General features: G+C 52.4%; 2 protein-coding genes across 3 annotated transcripts in view; one reads left to right on the forward strand and one right to left on the reverse strand.

Annotated features, from left to right (window-relative positions):
• The window catches only part of TSHR (thyroid stimulating hormone receptor), a 41,259-nt gene extending 33,265 nt beyond the window's left edge, over positions 1-7,994 (forward strand). For both annotated transcript variants that reach the window (XM_044271617.1, XM_044271618.1), the window contains exons 7-11: positions 942-1,019; positions 1,095-1,163; positions 2,984-3,061; positions 3,382-3,570; positions 4,887-7,994. In XM_044271617.1, coding sequence (XP_044127552.1) covers positions 942-1,019; positions 1,095-1,163; positions 2,984-3,061; positions 3,382-3,570; positions 4,887-6,285 — 1,813 coding nt within the window. In that variant the 3' untranslated portion in view covers positions 6,286-7,994. The remainder of the gene's footprint in view (positions 1-941; positions 1,020-1,094; positions 1,164-2,983; positions 3,062-3,381; positions 3,571-4,886) is intronic.
• Positions 7,995-11,200: 3,206 nt separating this feature from the next.
• The window catches only part of LOC122921257 (stonin-2-like), a 53,604-nt gene continuing 47,435 nt past the window's right edge, over positions 11,201-17,369 (reverse strand). Inside the window, exons 9-17 of the mRNA XM_044271238.1 lie at positions 17,035-17,122; positions 14,810-14,911; positions 14,553-14,739; positions 14,315-14,385; positions 14,154-14,229; positions 13,593-13,726; positions 13,204-13,518; positions 13,007-13,096; positions 11,201-12,528 (exon numbers count right to left, since the gene is read on the reverse strand). Of these exons, the coding sequence (XP_044127173.1) occupies positions 12,421-12,528; positions 13,007-13,096; positions 13,204-13,518; positions 13,593-13,726; positions 14,154-14,229; positions 14,315-14,385; positions 14,553-14,739; positions 14,810-14,911; positions 17,035-17,122 (1,171 nt within the window). The 3' untranslated portion in view covers positions 11,201-12,420. The remainder of the gene's footprint in view (positions 12,529-13,006; positions 13,097-13,203; positions 13,519-13,592; positions 13,727-14,153; positions 14,230-14,314; positions 14,386-14,552; positions 14,740-14,809; positions 14,912-17,034; positions 17,123-17,369) is intronic.

The raw sequence follows: 17,369 nt of genomic DNA on the forward strand, positions 1-17,369 counted from the left end.
GTACTGCCCCCTTCACAGTAGTTATGCCCTCTTTCAGTACGGCCCTGCTCACAGTAGTTACCCCCTCCTTCAGTAGAGCCCTGTTCACAGTAGTTATCCCCCCTTTCAGTATTGCCCCCTTCACAGTAGTCATCCCTCCTTTCAGTAGGGCCCCGCTCACAGTAGTCATCCCTCCTTTCAGTAGGGCCCCGCTCACAGTAGTCATCCCTCCTTTCAGTAGGGCCCCGCTCACAGTAGTCATCCCTCCTTTCAGTAGGGCCCCGCTCACAGTAATTATGCCCCTCTTTCAGTACTGTCCCTATACTGTTAATAAAAAAAACGTAATGCTCCCCTAGGCCGTTCCCCCGATGATCGGAGCACATCCTGTGCTCCTCAGCAGCCCCAATTCGGTCATACATCCTTCTACTACATGACGCATTGTGCCTGCTGCGGAGCGCCGATAGCCGACGCGGGGAGCGGATGGTTCTCTGTTCACCACTGCAATTCCCCGTCTCTGTGTTCTAAAGATGCAGAGACAGTTGGGAGTGGGACATACCTCAGCCCTCCAAATCCGGGATGGTGGGAGGTATACACGGTCTGTGCCGATGTGGAAGGAGCCAGCATATTTAGGTCTGAGGGTTGATGGCGGTGTCCTCTTCCATTAGCATATTTTTGGCAGCGCACCGTGTGCTGTCTGATCTGCTTTGTGGACAAGAATCGGAGTTAAATAATGCGAGACGCACTCGGCCCGTGTCAGAGGTATGGTCGTGAGCGTGGGCTTTTAGATGCGTCAGCGCTGCACCGTCCACCTGCTCGTGGGGCCCTGCACTGCTTCTTCAAACACCTCAGGTGTTATCACAAGGCAACGCCCCCACCTGGCCATCCACTGTAGCACAGCTGAATGCCATCTCATGAGAGCTGTAGTCTCGGCAGTAGTCCTCCTAACCTCTATTTCTCTGCAGGGAGATTGCGGACAATCCTAACATGGCGCTCATGCCAGCCAACGCCTTCCGGGGCCTGTCCAGCGGCTTCCTGACCCTGTGAGTAGTCGCCTCCTCCCCAATCTCCAGGTTCTAGGAGTTTCTGTCTCGTTCATTTCTCTTCTTTCTCCTCAGAAAACTCTACAACAATGGATTCACCGAGCTGCAGGCCCATGCCTTCAACGGCACCAACCTGACCGCTGTGTAAGTACTGAGCCACAGGGGCCCCACAACAGCATCACTGCCATTTATGTAATATGTCACGTCTCAGAAAATGTTTTATATAAACTTAAGTCACTAGGACGCTGTGAATGCAGCTCTGGATGTGACTGGAGTATAATACAGCTCTGTACAGGCGAAGCACTTAGGGTCTCCAGGCGGCCATGTTGAGGTCCAGGGAACTCTTTGCAGCAGATTCTGCCCTCCGTCCTCTGCACATGGACGACAACACCTCTAAAAATTCATAACTTTCAGGAAAAAGGAGCATTTTGACTTTCCCAGCAGAGCTTTGGCTCGCTGACACAATGTAAATCCGTGCAGGCGGGAGTTTCGCTCGGTTCATTACCAGACCTGGCGCAGGATCGGGGAGTCTGCAGAATGTTGCAGCGACTAACCTCTCAGGCGAATGTTCTGTACAGATCCAGCAGGGGGCAGCAGTCACGTGTCAGCTCCCCCAGGCTGAAAGCTTTGAATGCAGCTTTGGATGTGTCTACAGTATAAGACAAGAAACTCAATATTATTCAGGGATTTACTGTGATAGTGGCAGTAATACCAGCACACCGGAGCCTTGTCCTCACGTGGGGTGAAGAAATCTCCATGTGTAATTACTGCTCCAATCCATGTGTTTACAGAGGTGCGGTCCGGCTCTCGGGTTCCCTGTGGGCATAGCCATGGTTAGAAGGGAGATTATCGGGATGTTAGTGCGTCTTGTGCCCGGGTGTAAGGTATCGGCGATTTCCTGCCTACAGTTAATACCTGTCCTAACGCCTGCGGCACGTTGAGTGGTACTAAGCAAACATCTGCAGAGCTGCGAGCGAGCAGGGGTGCCCGTCCAGGGTGGGGAGAGCAGACGTGCAGGCGGCACTGGTCGAAGCACATGGGAATGTGGTAGAACTACAAGTCACACAATACAAAATGTGCTCCCCGAATGAGCTGTGGGAATCTTATCGTGTGCTGAAGGACTACAAGTCTCAGCATTCTGAGACTCAGCAGGTCATGTGATGCGCTGCCTGGTGGACGCCAGTGTCCCCTATATCAAGAGGGCAAACCAGGGTGGGTACAGCTGTCCAGGATGTGGAGCCCGTCCTGCCCACCTGAACATAGCAGGCATTAATCCTGCACGCTGTAGCGGTACCAAAGGGCGGTGGACCCGCTGGACATCGCTGAGGCAACGTTTCAGGGCTGGTGGGAAGCTGGGTGACAGGTGGCGCAGGGGCAGCGTCCATCAGTCATCTCCAGGAGTCTGCAGGACACACATTTAAGCCGTTTATGGGTCACTGAACTGACATTTTACGTGCTTGTTAACCCCGTGTGTCTCCGTGCATTCCCAGCCATATTGGAGGGGTTGTTATTATAATCTCGGTTCTGTGCGGTTTTTATTTTCTCAGTCTGAGAACATTACGGATTTCACAGATCTCGGCGAGGGACGGGCGGAGGGGGCTCATTAAATGTAGACAGCCACTTGCCAGGCTGCTGGGGTTTTGTACGTTTCCTTCTTCCCACGCTGAAGCAATTCTCTCCAGCCCCTGTGCCAGGTAACCCCTTCCCTGCTGGACTCTGGAGGTCAGCTGCGCGGCTGGCAGGATATGGCGGCACTATTTGTAGGTTTCTTTTCAGGGTCTGTATTTTAAGTCTGGGCTCTGTCGGCAGCACAACGTGTTGGAAAACCTCGGCACGTCTCCATGTGTTTCAACAAGTCCTACGACAGCCAGCGGGTAACACCCAGTAACACTCCTCCTGCGGAAGACGGTGCCTAAACCACAAGCAGCCTTCAGCTCCAACATCTCAACGCTTCTCTCTTCTAGGGACCTGCACAACAATGACCGCCTGGGTGGGCTCCACAAGGACGTCTTCATGGGGGTCGTCTCTGGACCCACATCCTTGTAAGTGATCAGCAGTGTGGTCCACCAGCCCGACACACTGGTCAGATGCACACATCCCCCGCCAGAGTGATAGCGCCATAGTCAATCCCAGAATGCACCTGGCTGCAGGTAAAAAGCTGAACCCTGGTTGGATGTAATAGACTACAAGACCACGCCCACTACATGGCTTCATCTAAGGGGCCCTTTTGTGCTGGGGGTCCATCTCCTTTTCCGACATTCCCACATGGTCAGGCGGGGGGTGGGGCTATGACCAACCAGTAGGCGGGGTTAAGGTATGCCACCTTAGGGCTTCCGCTCATCATGGCTCTTTATTCACCCAGGGACATCTCCAGGACGGCTGTCTCCTCGCTGCCCAGCAAAGGCCTGAAGTACCTGAAGCATCTAAAGGCACAGGGCACCTGGTACCTCAAGAAGCTGCCGCCCCTGAACACCTTCGTCCACCTGGCGACAGCGGAGCTGTCCTACCCCAGTCACTGCTGTGCCTTCACCAACTGGACCAAGAAGAAGAGGTTTGTATGCCCAACCACCAAATAGTGCCACCAGCATCCATGCCCACCACATCAACCCATGCATTAGAAGACCTCATACTATGTGCTTGAAGCTTATTGCACTGTGGGCGGGGGGGAGCATATCAGGCCCCCGGCGCTAGAAAAGTCACACATTTTTTGCAAGTCCTGTTTTGCTAAAAAAATGTGCAAATTTTACTGTTTTATATTTGCCACTGTTCTAAACACTTAGCAGCCCCCTTTCTGCAGCTATGTCAACATTCAATTACCATTTCAGTTACTGGCACATAATTGTTAATTTTTGTTTTTATAAATTAGAAATTTCCCCAAAAAATGTATTAGAAAGTATGACAGTGGAGGCGTGGCCAACAGCAACCAATCAGATGATTGCAGTGCATGATACAAGCTGTCACTGTGTTGTATTACCCCTGAGCCCCTTCTCTGCCCTCTGTTCTGTGCCAGCCCTTGAGCTGTCAAGTCTCAGGAAGGGGGGGGGGTTACTATGGGTGAGCTGTCAGACTGGTGACTAGGGATTAGATGCGAGACCCAGGCTGGTTGCTAGGGATTAGATGCGAGACCCAGACTGGTTGCTAGGGATTAGATGCGAGACCCAGGCTGGTTGCTAGGGATTAGATGCGAGACCCAGACTGGTTGCTAGGGATTAGATGCGAGACCCAGGCTGGTTGCTAGGGATTAGATGCGAGACCCAGGCTGGTTGCTAGGGATTAGATGCGAGACCCAGGCTGGTTGCTAGGGATTAGATGCGAGACCCAGGCTGGTTGCTAGGGATTAGATGCGAGACCCAGGCTGGTTGCTAGGGATTAGATGCGAGACCCAGGCTGGTTGCTAGGGACAAGCAGTGTAACAACTCATTGGAAAAGCTTTGATTGTTACAATGTATCCCTGGCAGCTGAAGCGAAGTAAACAGGAATCACCTTTCCTGAGAGCTAGATTTAGGTCAGAACCACACGGATTTGTGATCAAGTCCTGCATCGCTGTAGTGCAAGCACAACGTCCCATAACACAGCTACCCATGCACAACGTCCCATAACACAGCTACCCATGCACAACGTCCCATAACACAGCTACCCATGCACAACGTCCCATAACACAGCTACCCATGCACAACGTCCCATAACACAGGTACCCATGCACAACGTCCCATAACACAGCTACCCATGCACAACGTCCCATAACACAGCTACCCATGCACAACACCTTCAACCTGGCTGTTGTCCGGACCTCTTTGAATCCTTTTCTTCTTCTGCTCATTTGCACCACCGTCCACTGATCACTCGTCTGTCTGGTTTCCTCTGCAGCGACCTGGAGTCTTTCTTCTGCAACCAGTCCTTTCTGCACAGCAGCCACCAAAAGCGCTCGGTCCCGGCTTTTGTAGGGAGCGGCCCATCTTACCAAGACTATGGGGATGGAGATCCAGACCAGAACGAGAACACCAAGTCTACAACCTTCCAAAGCAGCAGCCATTTCTCAGTCTTCTTCGAGGATCAGGGAGATGAAGAGGTTGGATTTGGACACGAGATCAAAAACGCGCAGGAGCAGTACACCCCAGTTTTCGAGAGTTATGACGTGTACGATATTTGTGATGGCAGTGAGAAGCTGGTGTGCACGCCCACGCCGGACGAGTTCAATCCCTGTGAGGACATCATGGGCTACAACTTCCTGAGAATCGTGGTCTGGTTTGTCAATCTCTTGGCCATCTTAGGCAATGCCTTTGTCTTATTCATCCTCATCACCAGTCATTACAAGCTGACCGTGCCACGCTTCCTCATGTGCAACCTGGCATTCGCAGACTTCTGCATGGGCATCTACCTGCTCCTTATTGCCTCAGAAGACCTTCACACCCGCTCCGAGTACTATAACTACGCCATTAACTGGCAGACAGGGGCTGGGTGTAACATGGCCGGATTCTTCACTGTGTTCGCCAGCGAGCTCTCTGTGTACACCCTGACAGTGATAACACTTGAGCGCTGGTACGCCATCACGTTTGCCATGCGCCTGGATCGAAAGATCCGCCTCAGACACGCCACTTTCATCATGCTGGGCGGTTGGGTGTTTTGCTTCTTTTTGGCACTCTTACCATTGGTTGGGATTAGCAGCTACATCAAAGTCAGCATCTGTCTACCAATGGACACGGAGACGGCGCTCGCTCAGGCCTACATCATCTTGGTATTGATGTTCAACATCATAGCATTCGTCATCATCTGCGCCTGCTACATCAAGATCTACATCACCGTCCGAAACCCTTATTACAAGTCCGGAGACAAAGACATGAAGATCGCCAAGCGCATGGCCGTCCTGATCTTCACTGACTTCCTTTGCATGGCGCCCATTTCCTTCTACGCCTTGTCCGCCATAATGAACAAGCCACTTATCACCGTTTCCAACGCCAAGATCCTTCTGGTCTTGTTCTACCCGCTGAACTCTTGTGCCAATCCTTTTCTCTATGCCATATTTACCAAGGCTTTCCGGAGAGATGTCTTCATCCTTCTCAGCAAGTTCGGCATCTGTGAGCATCAGGCGCAGGTTTATCGTGGACAGACAGTTTCCGCTAAAAACAGCAGTGGCTCGTATGGGCAGAGGAGCAGTGGGGGCACTGGGCAGACCCTGGCAAACCTTCCCGATTTCCTTAAAGAAAACCAAGAGGTGGCAGCGAAACAAGACCCGCTACTGGAGGACTGCGGCATGATGGTGTTTTAGCTTCTCCAGTGTGATTACCACTGCCAGGAAGTGACCACCATCAGTCACCTCCTGGCAAGTGGACCCTGGGCTGTCACAGACCTGAATAAATCCCCGAGCTTTCCCTGACCCACAGCAAGGTAGCAATGCTGTTTAGGGAAAGCTGGGTGACAACTGAAGCTTCTGCAGAAGTGGTCACCAAGCTTTCCCTGAACAGCACATCTTCCTCAATATCCAGTAAAATAGCTTGTATACTAGGAGAAAGATGACTGAAAACACTTGTGGCTGTTGTACTGGCCATACTGGTTGTCACCCAGCTTTCCCAGAAATGACAGCGCAGGGATTTAAATTTTTGGAGGATAATTCATTTTGTTAAATAAAATGTTCGGATTTTGTAGATTTAGGGCAGAGACATCTTTATAACTGTAGTCGAATCCCGGGTGATGGCGAGGTTGTGCGACTTCCGTATAATGGGAGGGGTCTGGCGATCAGATGCGTTCTGCACACACAGGGCATTATGGTGGCGGACAGCGAGCCCTTCTGTAAATATCCAGTGTAACCGCACAGAAAACGACTAAAAATAAACTTGCTCTATTTGATTTCTGCTTTTTCCCTTTAAACGTCCGTGTTCGTCGCAGGCTCAGGGGAGACAGGCGGCGCAGATAGAATTTCAGTCACACAAACAGGTTCTCTTTTCCTTTGGAAAGTGGGATATTAGATATTTTTGCTCTGCACATCTTGAAGACGTCTCCAAGCAGCGCGAGACAGCGGAAGCCTCCACTCGCAGGAATAGGGTGTCGCCTGCAGACGGTTCCTGGAAATTGAGGAGCACAAAGGAATGGGAAAAAATCTTCAATAAACCAAATTTCACCAGATTCTAAATCAACATCTCGGGTTTGACAAGAAAAAATATATAAAGACTTGAAAACACTGAGAATCCTGCGAGCCGCTCGACCTCTCGCTGACACTCTGATCCATAGGCGACTGCAGTCTGTGGCGGAAATTGAGAACTTAATCCTTGATGTGTGCAATGACGAGCAGATGTCACGTGAGCGATCACAGCGATGGTATGGCCACGGTTTGCCCACTGCTATCGTTATAGCCACAGGTCAGTCTGACAACATTCCAGTCATCAAATCGCAATTACATATCGAATTCCACAATGTGTTACTTATTCTGTATGGATCCTCCGCTTCATCATGTCTTATACTCCACTCACCACCACAGCTGCAGTCACAAGGCTTCTGGATATCTGCTCATGGCTGCACCCTGCTGGTGACATGATGTAAAGCTGGCCTCGGATGGATATAATGTGGCCACAATACCAGAACTTCCCAAACCAAATTCCCTAAACTGGGAGGTCGCAGTCACCTTACAGCAAACTGGAGCCAATTACAAGATAAGTGACATATCCGTAACGTTGCTCAGGGTTATTACCTGTGAAACGCGATTAATTAGGAGCAGAAATCCAAACCAGAATCCGATTTATAATGAACAATTAAAGTGATATGAGATATGGACAGAGTGGTCTGCTGATAGGAGACGTGTCCAGTCCAGGGGCTTCTCGATATGATGGATGCGGAAAAGGGGAATCCAGCGCCAAATGACTGTGAATATACATTTCTGATACTGAGTTATATCCTGTATTATACTCCAGAGCTGCACTCACTATTCTGCTGGTGCAGTCACTGTGTACATACATTACTTATCCTGTACTGATCCTGAGTTACATCCTGTATTATACTCCAGAGCTGCACTCACTATTCTGCTGGTGCAGTCACTGTGTACATACACTACTTATCCTGAGTTACATCCTGTATTATACTCCAGAGCTGCACTCACTATTCTTCTGGTACAGTCATTGTGTACATACATTACTGATCCTGAGTTACATCCTGCATTATGCTCCAGAGCTGCACTCACTATTCTGCTGGTGCAGTCACTGTGTACATACATTACTTATCCTGTACTGATCCTGAGTTACATCCTGTATTATACTCCAGAGCTGCACTCACTATTCTGCTGGTGCAGTCACTGTGTACATACATTACTTATCCTGTACTGATCCTGAGTTACATCCTGTATTATACTCCAGAGCTGCACTCACTATTCTGCTGGTGCAGTCACTGTGTACATACATTACTTATCCTGTACTGATCCTGAGTTACATCCTGTATTATACTCCAGAGCTGCACTCACTATTCTGCTGGTACAGTCACTGTGTACATACATTACTTATCCTGTACTGATCCTGAGTTACATCCTGTATTATACTCCAGAGCTGCACTCACTATTCTGCTGGTGCAGTCACTGTGTACATACATTACTGATCCTGAGTTACATCCTGCATTATGCTCCAGAGCTGCACTCACTGTTCTGCTCCTTCCCAAGTGATAAAACAGTAAATGGTGCAGCTCTGAGATGTAGTCACAAAATGAAGCAGTTGCTGAGATCGACCAATCAGAATCCAGAGCAGGTTAGATGCTAATGTAATCTCATTGGTTATCAGCCTTCGTTCCTACACAAGTGGCTCAGTGCTGCCCCCACAGGGTAGAAGTCGGTTCGCACACAGCAGTCTTGCACACCAGGATTTATCACCAGTGTAATATCCACTTGTAAGAAGTGAAGCCATGTTGCGAGTAGAGGATGACCGGACGCGCCTCCTGGAGGCACTGAGGTACGGGTTATATCTTATAAAAAAAAGATCTCTTGGCATCTGCCGATGGTCTCAGCCCCCCAAGTATGTAATGGATTACTTGCCCTACGAAACAGCGCCACCTCCAGGCGCCGGTTACAGTTGCTCCCTGAAATCATCAGCTGGAAGTGAAGGGGCACACTGTGCAAGAATGTAACACCTGTAACTATGGAAACACACAGGACTGTGCCAATTGTCTCCATGGTAACCAGCCACTATGTTGCTGGGTTCTCAGGCGCTCACTATTGCCCCCTGTAATAAATCAATGTCTGGTGCAAGGATCGGCTGATAAGACAGGCGGCGGTCTTGTGCGTCACGGGGCCTCCTCGCGGAGACTTGTTGTGATAGAACCTGCCAGTGTTATGGGTGAGTGAAGCGCAAATGTCCTGGTGACGTCACAGCAGGAGAAGGGCGGCATCTTCACTGCTCACTGGATCCAGCAGTGGTCCAGGTCTGTTTAACCCCTTCACAGCTGATGCAGCCACCAGAATGTGGAGCGTCCCAGTCTGTACCCACCAAAACCGTGCATGTGACTGTCCATTGCTGAGGACCAGCAGGTATTCAGTCACCCAGACTTCAGGAGCGGTCAGTGTGAATGGGGACCCCCTACTTGGTAGAGGCCATTTGCATCGACCCCCCCCCGGGTGTGAAGGAGTTTATCATCAGTCCCAGGAATGGTGCCCCACAGCGATGGTTGCCTCATGGTGGAGAGCTGCTAAATATAACCCGCGCCATTGTGTGCACTACAACAGGAGAAGAAAGGGCCCACAATGTACCGGTGAGCGAGGCCCGAGGTCTGTGGCGTCTCATCTGGCTCAGCTTAAAGGAATCAGCTAATTAGGCAGTTCCGCTCCTCCACTTGATGAGGAGGAGGAATTCAGCAGGCGAAACAGCGCAGCGATGGCCGCCTGAATGGGTTCTATAGTCAATGGCAAATTCCCAGACAAGGGTCTCAGCATAGAGGGGGGGGGGGGGGGGGGGGTTCTCATCATCCCCATCATAAACAGATTATGGGGGAGGAGGTCTCATCGCCCCCATCATATACTCAGTATCAGCGAAAACATTCGCACGTCCCCTCCTCGGCCCGCTGCCCACATTTTGTCGAATTAAGCTGTCAGGTTTTTGGTGGACACAAGAAGAGATTCCCAAAGAAAGGCCAACGCTCTGTGACGAGATTGACGTCACACCTACAGATTATTGCTGGGATGAAGGGCATCCAGAACATCTGTACCAGAGGCAACCACCACCACCACCACCACCATCATCCCTGCCCACTCCCCAGAGGTAACAACCACCACCCTCTCACCGTAGGTCACAACCACCATCTCCCCGGAGGTAAAAACCACCATCTCCCCTGCCCACCGACCTCCTCCCCCCGACTGTGGGGGTATTAGTCACTTCTCTACGGAACGCCCTTTAACATATAGAAAAGCTTCCATCTTATCGGCCCTTCCCGTCTCCAGTCTATACAGATTAGAGCGGCCGTCACTGCTTTTATACTGAGGCCTTCACTATGGAAGATGGTTGCAGCCTTTCTTGCCAACACCTTCCACCATTTTTGTGGCTTTGGTCCGGTTCTATCAATTTTTAGAGGTGAGGGCTCTAGAAGGGGTGCAGCGCTCCAGCTGTGGGGTCACTAGAGCGCTATACATTGGGGGTCGCTTTCTCTACTGCCTGACCATAGCAATTAGAGCCCTACATCCCTCTCTTCTGCAGTCTCCATCGTCTGGATCATTTATCCGGTAAAGCTAGATCACTTACCGTACAGGCGCCTTGTACCTACCCAAGTCACTGACATAACAGGACCCAGAACCAAACCTGTGGTCACCAGTGCCCATGTGGTAGCGGAAGCCGCGCAGCTGGCGACATGACCACAACCTAAGGCTCATTCAACAGCACGAAACTGTCAAAACCCCCATTACATCCCATCCAATTAATGGGGCAGAATATGAGGAGCCATAATACGGTCACACGACTGAAGCCGCAGCCGGGACCGCAGGAAAACATCACTAGAACCGAGTACGGACGGGGCCAAGACCGCAGAGAAACAAAGGCTTCTGAGCCGCTACATGGGATGGGCCCCATATTGCTTGGTTACACTTGGGGCCACATTACAACACCTGGGGCCACACTCAGTTGTGGAATTCAGCAGAAGTACGGCCCACATCTCCTGCCTGCCATGATGTGAGACCACCAATGGACCCCCCCCCCCTTTCCTCGCAGATCACACAGAAAACAAGGTGAAGTTTTTAAAATAACTTTTAATTAAACGAATTTGCAAAGGTAAAATATTAAAACGTAAAAGAATTAGTTTTCTAATGAAGAGTCTGAAGCGCAGCAATAAAATCCAGTAAGACAAAAGACGCAACCTCTCGCGGCCATCGTACAGCATCCGACAGACATAATAAATAGCTTCTCCCCTCACAGAACTGTATGTACAACAGCGGCCGACAGGAGCCCGGAACCCCTGGCCCCTAGATAATAAAAAAAATTATAATAAATTCTGAGCCCCCCCTCAGAGCAGCCCAGACTGTGGCCCTTATCCTGGAGGGCGTGGCCATGTACAAGAGCTCCGCCCATATCCATGTGTAAGGCAGCAAGAACAGCCAAGATCTCCCATTAACACCACAGGATCCCCGTACAAAAACACAGAACCGTGGAGGAGGCTGCAGACCTTCCAGCAGCCAGGAGGGGGCTCCACTTGTAACTGAAGTCAGCATCTTGTTTGTGTGATTTTAGGCACTAGACAAGGCAGAACAATAAGTAGCCGCCCCTCCCCCCAGTCCTCGCTGCCGGCACCTCGACTGAGGGTGGTAGTGCATTACGGAGAAAGGCAGCCAGCACGGGACGAGTTATGCAGTGACCTACAGGATCCCGGAGCAGATCATCCCATCAGAGTCCACGTTTAGAGGGGCACAGGAAGGGGCAGCCAGTGGCATCACCAGGTAGACATCGTTTAGCTCCACAGGCAATGATAAAATGTGAACGAAGCCAGAACCAAGCGGGGGATGGGAGGTGAACCCTAAAATTGGGCATCACATGGCTGGCTGGGCACAGGAAAGAGGTTAACACCTGGCAGAAGTAAAAGCAGGGGTCAGCAGCAGGTACCTAAGAGGGCAGAGGTCAATGTCCCCCCACCCAAAAAAAAGATGAAGATAAAAACACTTGGTACAATCTTTAGCAGTTAAAACTTTCCAGAGGAACAAACTTGTATAATACGGATTGGAATAGAACAAGGGCTGCGAATGGTGGTCCGTCGCCACTCCGCTGCCATGTGATCAGTCATGTGACATTCCAGTCCAACGGGGAGATGCAGCATTAGTCTCTTGTCATTGGCGCCAGGGGAGGGGCCGTTCCCATCCTTCAGGTGGTTAAAAAAAAATTACCTTTTTTTTTGTTTTTTGTTATTTTCTCAGTCACTCACCCCCCTAAAAAAACATGGGCGGGGCTGGGGGAGGGTCTCACCACTCAGCGTCACCAATGGCTTTGGAGAAGACAAAGTCACGACCATTCAGGTTCATGATTCCATCTTTGAGATGAAACTTCCACTTGTTTTTACTCCTGTGGATCTGAAATGTGGAAAAAATAAAATAGTGGATATTAGAATGTGGGGGGGGGGGGGGCGGCGCACCATCTACAGTATATGGACCCCACACTCCCAAAAAAACACCTCTAAACGTCAGTCTTGGCCACCAGTCCCAGACCATACCTCAGCCGACCAGCAATGAAGTATATAATATCCGGGGGGCAGGCCATTATCATTTCCCACCTGTAACGACTCACTGACAGTATGGAGTGCAATTCTGACTCCTTCATTTGCATCCTGCAGGAAGGCGTGGAGTCAGGGAGTCCACAAAATCCTGCTCTGACGGAGGAAAAATAAAATAATAGGACAGCTAGCGCCAGGAGGCTGCAGGGTAAAGCCGACCATCTCTGCACGAGGCTTCCTCCTGTGTGTCTCATGGGACATCTGCCATCTAGTGGTAACATTTAGTAACTGCACATTAGGATTTAGATGTTGCCATTGGCACCATGAAGGCAGCTCACCTTATCATACTGGCACACGACAACATTCTCCGTGTCAAACAACTCCTGCCCCTCCTCGTCGCTCACGTCGTCCTCGCTGTTCAACGGCTCCTGTGGGAGAAGTTACCAGATCAGACTCCAAGGAGAGCGTGTGTTCTGCCACTACAACTCCCAACATACACTGACAGCCCTACCACAGAAGGCAGAACTCTGATTACCTCTTCTACTTGGCCATCTTCTCCATCCTTCTCCTTGTCCTCCTCCTCTTCGTCATCATAATCTTCATCCTCATCTTCATCCTCCTCAGAAGAGGTGTCTCCAGCACCATCAACCTGCAGGACGAGAGGCGCCTGCTGCTGCCCCTGCTGGGGCTGTTGGGCATTTGCCATAGACAGCTGCCCCGGCACTTGGGGTTGAGGGGCAGCGACGGTGGTTGGGATGACCTGGGTCTTGTTTCCTGTGAAGAGGATCTGCTGAGGCTGTATGATGACACCAGTCTGCTGCGACAGGCCACCCGGCAGAGGTGCCAAAACCTGCAAGAGGCGGAATGGTCACTGAGCCATCTCTCCCGAGATCAGGCGTCACTGGCACCAGGAAAGCCCCTTACCTGCTGGATAACGGGAGCCTGTACCCCGCCAGGCTGCATCTGGGGGATGACTTGCTGCTGAAGGACCATGGGCTGCTGCTGCTGGATAATATACTGGGCACCACTGGCGGTTCTGACCACCTGCAGGAGCTGTCCTGTGAGGAGGATTAGAACAGAGTGGATCAGAAACATGACAGCTACTGCACACCTCAGGGGCTAGCTAGACTCGGCACGGGTGTGCAGGAGGGCAACTAGTCACCAACACCCAGCCAATGCCCTGACACTGATGAGCAGCAGAACCATAGCGTCCCACCACAGCCACACGTCTAAAAAAGGGGCTCCTCTCTTACCCAGTTCCTAATTTACCTACATGAGGAGGCTCCACTAGTTAATAATGGGTAACACATATTAGGAGACACCCTCAGTCTTTGGAGCAGCGGTGGTTCCAGGGTTTGTAGATTTTAAGGACTGCAACCGCCCCCGAGTCCTAAGGAGCAAAAACTGCTCCATGGATGAGTAGTAACACTCCCCCCAAAATGCATACAGACCCCGGACACTCGCCATCGACCGCGCACTACCTACCAGAGTTAGTGATGAGCTGCTGTACTGGGGTGACCCCGGCAGGCAGGGCCAAAGTAGCCGCTGTGGCTGCTGCACTCTGCAAGAGATGAATTGTAGGATTTACCGGATTACCAAGCACAAAGACCACCAACCTCCCCCCATCAGAGGATGCTGGAGCGTACCATTCCTTGCGGGGCCATGTGCTGGATCAGCTTGGAATCGTTGCTTGGGATCAGAACTTGCTGCTGTGAAGCTGAAATCAGATAAAGAAGTCTCGTCACAGCGGAAATGATAAACCGGGGGTCGGGGGGCAGTAAACGGGAGACTGTCAGGAGCCTTGGAAGGCTCGGTCAGAGCTATGGCAGTAGCCACATTGGTTGCCCTTCTTACTGAAGACCCTCCCCCATCCACAGTGCAGACCTTGGTGTGTGGTCGGGATGAGGACTTGCTGTGTCTGCGCCTGGTGAGTGGAGGTTGGCGGCTGCTGTGGGTGCGCCTGCACGTGGTGATGCTGCTGGTGCTGCTGCTGGGACTGGAGTAGAAGCTGCTGCTCCTCGGAGTGGAAGCCGTCCACCGCCTTGGATTGCATCAGTTTGTTCTCCCACAGCTAGAAGAGAAGGGAGCGGTCAGAGCAGCCACGTGGGGGGCAGCACAGGGGCGTGGGTCAGGACACTCACCGTCTTCAGCTCCACCAGAACTTGCTCATCTACCCCCTCGTCCAGAAACAGCTCCCGCACATCATTGATGACGTCCTCGATGACGGAACGGTACAGCTTAGGCTGCAACACAAGACAAAACATCCCATTAAATTACCGCACACAGCGCCGGCCGCCATGACACCCTCACATCAGAAATGTAACGCTGCTCTCGGGATTGTTGTTACAATGTATCAGTCTGGAGCGCAGGTTAGTAACAAAGGGAGTCACAGATGTCTGGTGCCCAGAGGTCAGCAAGAACTGGCGCCAACACCCCCATTGCAGAGGTTGCCACAAGGCCAAACCGTACCCACACAATTTACCGCAAAACGGTACAAGCGCTGGCTGCGGCGGGCAAGGCTTTGCCACACGCTGCACCATCTGGTTTCACTGAGGGGATCCTAGACATCCAGACATGCTGAGATCTGGTGCCCGGGAGCAGAGACCCGCAGGGGCAAAATCTGCTCAGATCACAGCCGAAACAGAGGCCAAAGGTGAACTGCAAGTGACAAACCCCTGAACTCATTAAGAGGTTCTGCAGCAGCCAGGCTTAGGATCAGAAACACCCCCCCCCCCCAAAAGATAATGAATGTTATAAGATAGCATAACCAATAAAAGGTTTGGGGGCCACCGGGCCCTTGTAATATATACAGTAGAGGGACGTGGCCCCAGCTAATCCCTTGCGCAGGTTAAGCGCTATAACTGCTGCACGCAGGGCTCTGCACTCCGGGGACTGAACACACTTTATATAGACGGGGGAGGGGCAGTGACGTCAGCAGGACTCATCCCCTCCCCCACTCAGCTCAGTGTATATAGAGGCAGCGAGGGAGGAGCAGCAGCAGAAGAGACACAGTGCATCAGGACGACCGTACCACGGGACACAATGTAACAGCGCGTATATAATGTACCACATGGGGAGACGGGGGTGCAACTGTACCCCACCCCAATGACAGAGGGGGACACAACTAGAAAGTGACAACCCAGCATCCTACCAGACATCCCCATAGAGAGTCCAGGGCCAGACGATTAACCCCTCACACCCCAGAAAGAGGGCCACAGGGGTCCCTTACTCTGCAGCGCTATGGCCCCCATACCTGGGGAGTCAATGAACAGTATACCCTAATGAAAGGTGGGCCCCAACTTCTGACAACCTGCTGAACCCCCCACCCCAAGAACAGGCTGAACCTGGGGCCCAAGCCTACTGAACCAGGATCTCCACCATTGGGAACCTGCTAAACCGGGGCCCCCCTGGTTCAGCGGGTTGTCAGAAGTTTGGCCCCCACCTTTCATTGGGAACCTGCTGAAATGGGGGCCCCCCCACTACCGTGAACCTGCTGAAACGGGGGCCCCCACTACCGTGAACCTGCTGAAACGGGGGGCCCCCCACTACCGTGAACCTGCTGAAACGGGGGGCCCCCCACTACCGTGAACCTGCTGAAACGGGGGGCCCCCCCACTACCGTGAACCTGCTGAAACAGGGGGCCCACTACCGCGAACCTGCTGAAACTGGGGGCCCACTACCGTGAACCTGCTGAAACAGGGGGCCCTACCATTGGGAACCTGCTGAATTGGGGGCCCCACCATTGGGAACCTGCTGAATTGGGGGCCCCACCATTGGGAACCTGCTGAATTGGGGGCCCCACCATTGGGAACCTGCTGAATTGGGGGCCCCACCATTGGGAACCTGCTGAATTGGGGGCCCCACCATTGGGAACCTGCTGAATTGGGGGCCCCACCATTGGGAACCTGCTGAATTGGGGGCCCCACCATTGGGAACCTGCTGAATTGGGGGCCCCACCATTGGGAACCTGCTGAATTGGGGGCCCCACCATTGGGAACCTGCTGAATTGGGGGCCCCACCATTGGGAACCTGCTGAATTGGGGGCCCCACCATTGGGAACCTGCTGAATTGGGGGCCCCCATGTTGGGTAAAACATGTCTATTTGAACATAAATCCCAATTACTGATTAACACAAACAATGCCCCAGACTCAGGGGCCCCATCACATGTGGGGCCCCTGTGTGCCTTCCTAATAGACGAATCTCCCCGCATCTCCAGAGAGGGACCACCTAGGAGCCCCACCACAGAGAGGACCCCGAATATTCGCTCTGACACCTCAACACCGGGCTGTGAGGCGACACCCGAAACGGGGTGTCCAGGCGGAGGACCCGGTGCCCCGCAGCCATACGGGGGCTCCGGGCTCTTACCACGGGGTTGGCGTTGGCCGCGGTGGCCATGTCCCGCAGTGAGCCTCGCCTGCCCCGGTGCTGCCTCCGCTCTCGTCCGCTGCTTCTCCTTTATATACGGACACCGAGCGCCCAGACGCAGCTACCAGGTCACGGGGGCGGGAAATCTCGCGCGAAGAGCGCGTCACGGGAGGGGGTGGAATGGGGGAGGGGGCCGCCGGAGGCTGCTGGGAGTCGTAGTTTTCAGGCCTGATGGGGAAGCTGCATCCTTAACCCGTGAGGTGCCAGACCGGGAGTGCGGGCGCACAGGGCAGCGAGGAGCGCGGCGCTAGCAGAGCGGACGTGCTGGGACTTGT

Source organism: Bufo gargarizans, chromosome 11 (genome assembly GCF_014858855.1).
Source record: "Bufo gargarizans isolate SCDJY-AF-19 chromosome 11, ASM1485885v1, whole genome shotgun sequence".
Taxonomy (NCBI): Eukaryota; Metazoa; Chordata; class Amphibia; order Anura; family Bufonidae; genus Bufo; species Bufo gargarizans.